Source organism: Vigna radiata, unplaced genomic scaffold (assembly GCF_000741045.1).
Source record: "Vigna radiata var. radiata cultivar VC1973A unplaced genomic scaffold, Vradiata_ver6 scaffold_171, whole genome shotgun sequence".
Taxonomy (NCBI): domain Eukaryota; kingdom Viridiplantae; phylum Streptophyta; class Magnoliopsida; order Fabales; family Fabaceae; genus Vigna; species Vigna radiata.
This window is the reverse complement of record NW_014542551.1, coordinates 797,984-809,771: the sequence shown is the minus strand read 5'-3', so window position 1 is coordinate 809,771 and position 11,788 is coordinate 797,984. Positions and strand designations below refer to the sequence as shown.

Below are 11,788 nucleotides of genomic sequence, written 5' to 3'. Positions count from 1 at the left end.
TCTGCTTCACTGCATCTCATCCCCACCGTTGTCATTGCTATCTCTGCTGTCATCATCGTCCAAAATAAAGCTCGTTCTGAAAAGCTCATTCTAAAACACTCTGAAATGCTTACTTTAAGGAAACTTGTTCCAGAAAATATCACATGTTCTGAGAAACTTGTTTTTGAAAATTGTGTTCTAAAACACTCCTTCAAAAACACATTTTATGTTTCAAAAGGTTTCTAGAAAAGAAAATCCAGAGATCACCTTTACAAAAAATAAAATATTTTCAAAATTATAGGGGTGCAACTAGAAATTAAGGGTGTGTTGGATGAAAAAACCTAAACAGTTAGTCTTTTTTTTTTCATGGTCTTTTTTCCTTTTCAAACAATATTTTTATTATTTTCTTAAATTTTATTTAGTAAAAAAATACAACAAAGGAATAGAAGAAATGTCAACAATCATCACGCCTGTGTTTATATTAGTAATGATAATATTTCATTTTGGAGATATTTTGACAATTTTTTTTAATAATTTTTTAACAACAGGATACGTGTTATTATTTTATTCATTTTATTAGTTAGTTTGAATTTATATTTAAAAAAATATTTAAAACAAACCAATCATGTGTTCTCAAAAAAGAATCGTTAAAAAAACTTTCTATTTCATTAAGTAATCTCTACAAGCATTGGGTTTGATCTACAACTCGTAAGGAATAAAACAACGAAGTCACATTCACTTCTCCCTCTTAAACTATTTATGATCAGGAAATCGCATGCTCTTTCTTTAGAGTGCACGTATAATTAATGTCCATCAGGAATTTTGCATATTGTATATGCTTTCTTGCCAATCTTACATTCAATACCTTTGAATTTACAGCTAAAAATACTCTTCTTGAAAGATTTTCCTACAGCGCACTTCATTTCCTCGTCGACAACTTTCTTCAGTGAATGGGAAATGTCACCCAGTGCCCATGCTAAGGATATGTGCGGATGAGGATCCTGTAACGAGTAGTTCAAGTTCAAATACTAGAAGAGAAACAGGGATAAGACAGTAGTTATAGTGGTTGTGGGGGCAGCATTACTCAATAAAACTACTGACCTTGTAAAACTCGGCAAGATTATGAAGTCTGTAAACTGTATTCACTGCTTCGATTTGCTTTGTAATCTGCAATTAATTGGAAGGAAAAAGCACATTTCACATTCATTGATAAGCTAGATGGAGGGAATGAATTGGCCTAAAGATTAATCAGACAAAATGTTAAATATAGTGAAAAATATATATGAGATTAATCTTTTTTGTGCATATACACATAGGATCCTCTATTTATAATGGGTTAAGTTCAAAATACAAATAAGAAATAATAACAAACTAATTAAAGATAAAAGATAAATATAAAATAAAGATAATATATCTAACATTCCCCTCAAGCTAGTGCATACAAATCGTATCGAGTGACACCAAATTGCTAATGATTTACAAGATGACATAGAGGATGAAATACCAAAAGACTCCCCTGAGCAACAAATCTGGGAGGTTGCTCCATGTAAATCTCTTCTTGCAAATCGTCCTTGAGAAATGCCACCAGTGGATAAAGAGATAATTGTTGGAGAGCCACCACAGCTATAAATAAACTAACAAAATCCATCTTTTCCAAGGAAAAAAAACATATATGGACGGGTCAAAGGCAATGATGAAAAAAGAGTGGTCAAAAGAGACAGCGGCAGAAGAAGCCATGGATGAATAGGAGAGAGAAATATTAAAAAAATCTAAGATTCTCCAATCAAAGCATAAGAAAAAGAAAAACAACAACCTCGATGCTCTGAATAGCTGCCAAAGAGGAGACGGGACGTGCAACAACACACGATGAACGCCACCTCGACGCTTTGAATTACTACTGGACATGCCACCATGTACGACGGAAGAAGGGAGAAAATCCATAACTTCAAAAGGCGTTGAGAGCGCGTAGGAACTCCGATGAAGGCGTCGTTAATGATATGGTGGTCGCCTAACCGAGACGATCAAAATCATGTGATCGTCAATCAAAACTAAAACTTCAATAATGGCAGCGATAGATAACAACAGTAGACGACGGCGTCGCAGGCAGCGATAGATGGTCCCGTCACCAACAACTGCGGATGTTGTGGTAGAGGCACCAAAAAATTTTTCCTCAAAAGAACCTAGCTCTAGATACTATGCTAGAAGTGGACTTTAAACCTAACTCAAACCCACAAAACCAGCTTGTAAGGTGAGGTTTGCACCCACTTATATACTATCAATTAGCCTTATCTCTAGTCGATGTGGGACTTCCAACACACCCCCCTCACATCAGATAAAAAAAGAGATGGTCATGGGTTTATATACACATAAGATACCTCCATTGGTAAGAGGCCTTTTGGAGTGGTACCAAAAGCAAATCCGTGAGGGCTTTAGCCCAAAACATTCAATATCTTACCAGTGTGGAGATCTATGTGTGTATGTTGAACCTCCCTACAAATGGTATCGTATCATGAGAGGTGGAGAGAAAGAGAGTGAAAGAGATGCTCAGTGTTGACCATGGTGTACTCGAGGATAAGATAAGACTTCCGTTGTAGGGGAGGTGGAGAGAACCATAGCCCTTTGTTTGAGGGGAGGATTGTTAGGTACAAACAAAGTTCCACATTGGATAGAAATGAGAAAGTAGAGCATTATATAAACGAAAGACCCATTAATCCATTGCCTTAAGATTTTGGGTACAGAGTGGTGTCAATCCCTTATATGGTTGGGCTCAGATCTCATTGGTATTGTGTCTCCCCGGTGAACACCCTCCTTGATAGACCCAACAGTGGTATCAGAGCATGCTTCCGCTGAAGGGGGAGTGTACCTATGTAGAAGGGACTCACCTTTGAGGGGGAGATTGTTGGGAATCCAAGTGTAAGTCAAAGGTTGGGAATGCTTCCGCTGAAGGGGGAGTGTACCTATGTAGAAGGGACTCACCTTTGAGGGGGAGATTGTTGGGAATCCAAGTGTAAGTCAAAGTCCCACATTGGATAGAAATGAGAAAGTAGAGCATTATATAAAGGTGAAAGACCCATTAACCCATTGCCTTAAGGTTTTGGGTATAGAGTGGAGTCAATCCCTTATAGGGTTGGGCTCAGATCTCATTGGTATTGTGTCTCCCCGGTGAACCCCCTCCTTGATAGACTCCCCTTGTAAGGTGAGGTTTGCACCTCACTTATATATTATAAATTGACCTTATCTCTAGTCAATGTGGGACTTCCAATACACCCCCTTCACGTCGAGGTATAGACATCTAGAGTGTGATAGTAGAAATGGGTGCCCAAGAAACAAGAAATATCGCTAGGATAGGCTCTAACCATGACTCTAATACCATATTAAGAAGTGGGCTTTAAGCTTAACTCAACCCCACAAAACCGGCTTGTAAAGTGAGGTTTGCACCTCACTTATATATTATAAATTGACCTTACCTTTAATCGACGTGGGACTTTCAACAGAAAATAGTAGTCTTTTCAGATATTAACTCTACTTTCCGGATGCCCTCTCATTACATCTCTAGTCTTTTTTCCAATTCTGTGTGACTTTCCATAAGAATGTACAAGACTTATGAAAATGTACAATTCACCTTTATTTAATTCCGTTTCACATGTCACTCTAATGGTTTAATTCGGTTTCAAATGCAATTTTCCAAACTTCCCATAGTTATATTACGAATAACATGATTTCTGTTACCAAGAGAGCATTAATATGCTTTAAATCAGCAGCTTTATAGGCAACCAACCAAGATACAAGTATTAAGCAACTATCAACACACATTTAAGCGACAAATGCAATACATAATTCCAACTTGAATATGATTAAGAGTAACACAAGCAACAGGGGCATGCAAAAAAGAAAAGTAAGGCTAGAAATCATACCTCTATTAACCCTCCTTGAACAACTTCTACTGAGAGAAAGGTGCGAGTGTGATCATCATTAACAAAAACTTCCCACTTGTTAAAGTCTATCCAAAACCTACTTCAAAAGGAAAAATAAGGAAAATAGGTGGAACAAAAATAATGTTCCATTTTCATAAGTGAAAAATAGAAGAAATAAAACTGACTGGCGCTGAATTTGAAGCTTCTGTTTCAGCATTGAGATCACTGAGTCAATCTGGTGCACTCGTATTGGAACAGTTCTTCCCAAACTTATATGAAATTCTCTTCCTAAGGCAACTTGTTCGAGCTTCTCGTCATTTTTGCAGAGCACGTTTAATGGGACATCAACATCAATAACATTAAGATTTGGTTCCCGAGACGAAACTTTTTTCAAGAAAGCAGATAGTTCTTTCTTCGATGGAGATGAAATGTTAACTGGAAAGAAAAACTGTACCTTGTATTACCATGAAAATTTTTTGAACAAGTTTACTGGCATGATGAAGTCTATTAGAGATATGTGAATAAATCATTGACGAACTGGTAAGGGAACAAGAGAATACAAAATATCCTTGCATGTAGTGCTTGAGCACGATCTAAAGATTAGGAAGGAAAAGACCCTTTGAAATTCAAATCGTAAGTGAACTTATAATGTCCCATTCAATTTTAAGAATATCACTTTTACAACTAAATCTTGCAGGTGATCTGATTATACACCAGAAACTTCTAGGGTTCAAGAGCAGAAAGTTCAGACATAGACTGTAGTGAAATAGCTCAAACAAATTCATTGCAAATCTTCAACCACAAAACGAAGAAAACAATAATAGAGTAACTTGCAAAAGAAACAGCTAGAAGGTTTAACAAGGAAGGACAAGGAAGAACCACACAAAAATATTGTTCAAGTGTTAACAAACTTTAATTTACGTCCACGTTAGAAATTCAGAATGAAAATAGGTATTACAAAATGAAGTTTCTGAATCAGAGAACTCTTGTTCCACTAAAAGTTTTCTATTCCACAATTGAACTCACAACTCCCAATTAAACAAAACTATTAATACAAGGTCCTATTAGTTCAAAATAATTGTCGTAACTAACTTCTGTAAATCATGCCTAAACTGGCAGAGAAAACCTGTGACCAGTGCTCTTCTACTGAGCTTGAAACATGGAGACGGATTTTATAATGATAGATGAAGATAGGAAGTTAAGATCTGATGCAAGGTAGACGGTTTGATTCCATCAAAAAGCCCTAAAAACATGCGCACTGGTCAAGATAGATGCACTTGGGCCATCTCAGACGATCTCAAGGGTTTGATTCAGAAGGAAGGCAAAGTTAAATTAATGAGTGAAACTGAGAGATGTTGTGAATAACAGATTACTAATATTAAAATATCTTAAGAATTTTCTTATTCATTTCCACATATTTGTATTTCCTTATTTTAATGAATTTGATTATTACAAATAGAGATGATGAGAATGTAACTAGTGTGATTATTGTCAATAAAATAATTCTTTATTTCCTTGCATAGATCAAGTAGTTGCAAAGCTCCTAATCTTGGGAGTCCTAATTTTCGTGCCACAACCACCACCACCGTTGTTTGCCATTGTCATCGAGGTTAGAGGTGGGTCATAAAGGTACGTCCCATGCTGGTGATTACAACAGACAGTTGCCTCATTAGCAGAGTTGTCACACTATCATGTGCCACCACCAGTATTGATGCCCACTTGTTGTCATTGACATAAACATGAGCAAGTTTTAAAATGCGGCTTCATCATAAAAGACTTTGGCATCCCTCATTGAACCTTATAAAATCCTTGTACCCTCGTTTGTTTACAGAAGAGTCCATTGAGTCTTTCAAATGTGATATTTGTTGACTGTCCAAGTATTGGTTGTCATGTATCTTATTTCATTTGTGGTAAAAAAAATAATTTCTCATTTGACTTAATTCATTTTTTATATTTAGGGATCTACTTTAGAATCTGTTTTTGGAGCACAGTGGATTGTTACTGATGTCAACCCCTAGCCAAAGGTCCAATCACAAGAAGCATGACAAAGCAAATCCAAGAAGAGTCAACCATGGAAGGTGGAGTCAAACTCTTTTTCTCTTGGGCCATCATAGAATAGAATAATTTTGAGCTTTATATCATGGGTCTAGTAATTTGGGATCTATTTTTGGATCTTGTATTTTGCACCAAGTAGAATAGGGTTTTTGACACTTAAGTCAACCAAGGGTCAAGGTCCAATGTTGACCAAACTGGACGTCCAAAGCTTGTTTGACCAAGGAGTCAACATTTTCAAGCTAGCTTGGTGAGCAAGGGAGTGGGCATCCCACCTTTTTAGGTTTTGATGCTTCTCATGGCAATGAATACCTAAGCTCTCCATTGTTGGAGTTAGATGTTACTCCTAGAAAGTAAGCAATAGGGCCAAGTGCAATTTAAATATAAATGCGAGGCATCCTAATGTTCATAGACAAATGAATGAGTAAATTCAATAAAAATCACTCCAATGGAAAAACCATCACATGAAAAACATATAATGGTATGTTGACACAAACAAATTCTTCTAAAGATCATAATTAAACTTACTTGGTATGTAAATATGCAAGGCATAGTTACCATCGACATGAGGGAAGCTCCTAACTCTTGTTGTCTGACCTGTCTGCAGATCTAAAGGCCATTTACCATAAAAGCCATGAACAGTTGTTAACAAAATAAACATTGCATACCAGCACATAATAAGAAATGAATTAATGACACTTCCAACATAAGAAGTAAGAGTTTATGAATTCAGAAAAAACTTATAAAATCAACTAACATTTTGAGGTTAATAAAATTTGTGATTCTTATTATTCTCTAATGGATCACCTAAACCTATCCAACAAGATAAAAGCTTCATTTTATTTTTTCCTTCGATTAATAAGTAAATAAAATCATCTTAAAACGTAGAATACCAAGAAATGCTGATGGGTCAAGGAGAGAGATGGGAGGTGGTGGCAGGGGTGTAAATACAGCTGAGGGAGCAGAGGTTGGAGCTGACGGTACAGATTCAGAATCCGAATCAGAAGATCCATCCCCATAACATGATTTCAGTGCCTCCATTTGTCAGTCTACACTTTATAACATACAAGATCTGCACATAAAACTCATAACATTTATGGTACCTCATATAAAACAAATATAATAATTAAAGAATGATCAAAATCTGCAGAAAGTAATCCCTGTGTGTTTATGCAATTATATAGCTCAATTATAAGAAGCAAAAAAATATTTCTCTCCCATTTAATTTGGAACTTATGTACTTATTAATTTGCACTTATAAATCTCACATAGATGGATGCTAAATGAGATTACTTATAAAATAATACTTTTAAAGAATTGCACATTCAGGACTTGGCATGGGATTTCATTACTTTCTACTGGTAAAGCTCGAGCTAAAACCATTAAGCATGGCAAACTGTTTGTAGTGGAACAAAACGCTAAGCAAGTTTCACCATAAGCCATTCCATATGGGCAAAAAGAACACGTATCTCATCAGGTTCTAAAAGCTGTGCATACAAAATATACAGGTTACAAACAATCTTTTGTACAAATGCCACGGCAATCCATAAATCCAACCATTGAGGCATTCTAAACAAAAAATTAAAAATAAAACCATTAGAATAAGAGAAATCAAAGTCTGATCAAACACTAAAAGGAGATTACAGAACCATTAGAAGAGTTGAGAATTAGTAACCTATGGCCCCCGAAATGAAAAAAAGGAAAATGATGAAAGGAGGATGGCACCATGTTGCATGCAGAGCATTTATTGCAGCACGCAAAGCATTTACTACAACTCTCTTCATTAATAAGGATAGACACAGCTTGGAGAACGAAAAACTCTTCAAGACTATGCAACAGCTAGAAAGTATTTGCAAATGCTATTTTTCCCAAGACCTCTATACATTGAAGACATCTTGAAGAAGAAAGGGGTTGATTCCACATAAGAATACATCTTTCTCATCCTTTAACCTTTTTGAATTGTATATTATAAACCTATTGTTTAACAGTTAAAAAAGGTGATTTTTTACAAGGTTTGTGATGTAACTCTATCAACAAAAAACTACACCTGATAATTTTCAGTCTTAAAACCTCTATTAAATCACACATTCTAGCTAAACATAGAGAAAAAATTTAATACACAATTCAATCCCCATTTTTGTATATTTCCCTTCTTTTCACATTGTCATTAATAGCAAGCCGTGATTAGGAGCTACAGTACTAAAGTATATTTATCACTAAGAGAGAAAAAGGTAACAAGACAAATTGATACTCAATAGAACTAATGTCATTCATGACACAAAGGAGTAACCTGTAAATGAGATATAAGGCAATTAAAACAGCTTCTCGCCAATGCATTTTGGGAACAAACATCTGAAAAAAAAAAGAGTTCTAGCTACTGCTAGATGAGGAAGTGTACATGGAGATTTCCCCAGGTTTTGAAGTGAAAAATGAAAGAAACAAGGTATGCCTCTTGAAGAAAGCATTGTATGGTCTTAAGCAATCCTCTAGAGTATGGTTTGGAAGATTTACAAAAGCAATGGTTTCCTTAGGATATAGACAAAGCCAAGGAGATCATACTCTATTCATAAAGCATTCTTCTAGAGGTAAACTCACTCTATTGCTTGTCTATGTGGATGATATGTTTATTGCAGGAGATGATGAAACAGAAAAATTAGCATTAAAAGAAAAATTGGCAGCTCAATTTGAAATGAAAGATCTAGGAAAACTCAAATATTTTCTTGGAATAGAGGTTGCCTACTCCAAGAATGGAATTTTCATCTCCCAAAGAAAATATGTACTTGATCTCCTCACAGAAACAGGAAAGTTGGGATGTAGAACCTCAACAGTTCCTATAGAACAGAATCACAGAATTGGAAGTGAAGAAAGTGCTCCTGTAGAGAAGGCCCAATATCAGAGATGGGTGGAAAAATTGATTTATCTATCACACACAAAACCAGACATTACTTATGCAGTTAGTGTAGTGAGCCAATTTATGCATGATCCAAGAGAGAGAGACATGCAAACAGTTGACAAAATTCTCCAATACTTGAAGTCAAGTCCAGGAAAGTGGCTATTATTCAAAAGGGAAGACACATTGACTATGAAGATAACTGATGCTGACTATATAGATTCTATTACTGACAGAAAATCTACTTCTGGGTATTGTGTATTTCTTGGAGATAGTCTGGTAACATGGAGAAGCAAAAAGCAAGATAGAGTATCCCGTTCTAGTGCAGAAGTTGAATTTCGAGCCCTTGCTCAAGGAATGTGTGAAGGACTCCGGATAAAAATCATTTTGGATGATCTTAAAGACAAAGTGGAGCACCCGGTGCAACTACACTGTGATAATAAGTCTGCTATGAGCATAGCCCATAATCCAGTACAACATGATAGAACCAAACACATTGAAATTGACAGACATTTCATCAAAGATAATCTTGACAGAGGCTTTGTAATTACAGCTCATGTTCCTACAGAACTTCAAATAACAAATATTTTTACAAAAGGGCTTCCTCCGGGTAGATTTCAAGATCTTGTAGGCAAGTTGGGAAAGATTGATATTTATTTACCAACTTGAGGGGGAGTGTTGAAATTTGAGATAATATCTTTAGAATCTTCCTAATTAGAGGAAATAGATACATAATCTTTTATTTTATTTTATTTTTCCTAGTTTTCCTAGTTTCCCAATTTCTCTTTCTAGGAAAACTAGATCATTACAAATAGAGGGTATAAGAATGTATTTTTTTATCATTGAGAATAATAAAATAAGTCTTATTTTCAACTTTTTCACCTTAGCCATTTAAGAAAAAAGTGCAAAATGTAAACATAAAAAAGGGAATTGTTTGTTAAGAGAGCAAAAAACTTAGATCTACTCAATTCGGAGACAAACACAATGTTACCACCCTTGGGATGGACTCAGGGATATTTGTGGTCCTGTCTGTGGTGGCAGCAGTGGGAGGGTTTCACTAGAACAAAGTGCATGGGCTACACACACCGACTCTAGTACTGGGGCTTGGCAGCACATGGTGTTTCTGTAGGTGATGCAACTGTCAGTGTTGTCATCACCTGTGTGGGACACACACGACAGCAGAGGAGGTGGACGGTGGATGGTGGCAACAGCAACAGTAGAAGTAGCAGAAACAGAGCCCCAAAATTAAGAGCTCCGGTAACAACTAAATAATGATGGAATAAAAAAATCTATTATGAATTTTAATCATGATAATTGCATTCTCAACTCCTATATATGCAATCATCACGTTTTATTAATAAAAAAAATTCTATTGGAATGAATGTGAAGATTATAAGGATATTTTATTCTAATTACCATGGAGATATTAAGATATTTTTATCCCAACATTCCCCTATCAACAAAATCAAATACATCAATCCATAATTTTACATTGTCACAAGTGATGGAATCAACTACCTCTCAAGAACTAAACATTAGTATCCTCAACAAACTTTTACATATTAGAAAAAAGTGGACAGAGTAGCTAAAGCCCGTCTAAGCTCACAAGTGATTGCAGATACAGAAGGGAAAATAAACTGTTAGATTTAAAAAATATTTCCTTCACAGATTTGTCACATTTTCTTGACAAACAAAATACAAAAGTTGAAAATCAGATGAGGAAAACATATTAGTGTTCTGATGCAAAAGATTAGCAAGCATCACAACATCAGAAGACAAAGAAAGAAAACTCATGGAATATAGTTTAACATATTAGATGGAAATATCCTCTATTATCGTCCCGTATTCATGATCCAGTTTCAAAATCTGTCAATAATTAAATTGTTTTATATCACCTCGTATTGAGAAAAATTAGATACCCTAAAATTAGTTTCAAGAAATCACAGGATTAACCAAAATAAAAACGAATTTCATCATCAGAAAAAGAAAAATCATGCTAGATATTTTATCAAACACGTGACTTACAAGCTCAAACTACCAAGAAATCAAACAAAAGAAAAGTCTTAATCTAAAACAGAACCAAAAGGACACCTAAAATAGTCAATGCATTTAAAAAAGAAAACTGAAGCAAATGTTTGTAATCTTATTTCGGAATTCACCAAAAATAATACATATACATGTGTGCGGTCATCTATAAATATACAAGTAGGCAAAGAAAATAATTTTCCAGACACAAGAAAAAGCAAAATTGAAGAGAGCTATCATTACAAAAATCAAGTTTTAACTGATGTCACTATGGAGCACTGTTAAAAAAAAGCTACCAAGGTCACTGACTAGGTCGAGGAGCTGTCCGGTGCTTTAAATATATTGGAGCTTGCAGCTCATAAAATTTTTGGCTATAGGGAAGGAAAATTAAAGTAGAAACAAGAATAATATTGGAGTAGCAAATTTTAGTCAAAAGTAAGCATAACAATGCTAATTTGGACTATAAAAAGGAAAATACGAGATATTGAACAAATGAAGAAATGACAATAACAAATGGGAAATTGATTCCTAATAATTGTTTAATCTAAAGCAAAAACGGCAGTTGCATTGTTGTGAACATCGCTTTTCATTTTCTGTATGAATTTTCAGCTACAAAGAATCAGTTAGATTAATTGTTCATTAAAATAGTTATCTCTCAGTTACGAAGAATACGCCTAAGGTTTTTCTGCAGTTTGGAGCACGGCTATGTTCTATGCATTTAATTTATATCCAACCAAATTTAAAACATGAACAAGTATGTGAACGGAGAAAAAGGATACCTCAAAGTTTTGCGTTATGGTGAACTGGCCACGTCCGCCACTGTCATCAGGTTCACGATGGAGAAGAAAGGGGAGAAAGGCTAAAACCGAGAAGGATTGCAATGTTGTTCTCTTTCTCAACGTCTGTGTGAGCTTGGGACTATGTCATG

General features: G+C 35.3%; 1 protein-coding gene across 2 annotated transcripts; it reads right to left on the bottom strand.

The window, feature by feature from the left end:
• Nucleotides 1-620: 620 nt before the first annotated feature.
• Nucleotides 621-11,788, bottom strand: LOC106780247 (U6 snRNA phosphodiesterase). Of its 2 annotated transcripts, XM_014668511.2 has the most exons (7): nucleotides 11,640-11,788; nucleotides 6,839-7,017; nucleotides 6,474-6,554; nucleotides 4,079-4,328; nucleotides 3,894-3,990; nucleotides 1,081-1,146; nucleotides 621-980 (listed from the first exon to the last, which is right to left on the bottom strand). In XM_014668511.2, the coding sequence occupies exons 2-7, from the start codon at nucleotides 6,984-6,986 to the stop codon at nucleotides 783-785; spliced, it is 840 nt and encodes a 279-aa protein (XP_014523997.1). In that variant the 5' UTR covers nucleotides 6,987-7,017; nucleotides 11,640-11,788; the 3' UTR covers nucleotides 621-782. The 2 variants fall into 2 exon arrangements, with proteins under 2 accessions (XP_014523997.1, XP_022632661.1); XM_022776940.1 differs by lacking the exon at nucleotides 11,640-11,788 and having other exon boundaries at nucleotides 4,079-4,341; nucleotides 6,839-6,959.

Excerpts from the sequence above, each read along its gene's own strand:
- LOC106780247 (XM_014668511.2), bottom strand. The coding sequence starts at position 6,986 with ATGGAGGCACTGAAATCATGTTATGGGGATGGATCTTCTGATTCGGAT. Across the intron at positions 3,991-4,078 it reads AAGCTTCAAATTCAGCGCCA|GTTTTGGATAGACTTTAACA; the intron begins GTCAGTTTTATT and ends CTTTTGAAGTAG. Across the intron at positions 1,147-3,893 it reads TTCAAGGAGGGTTAATAGAG|ATTACAAAGCAAATCGAAGC; the intron begins GTATGATTTCTA and ends AATTAATTGCAG.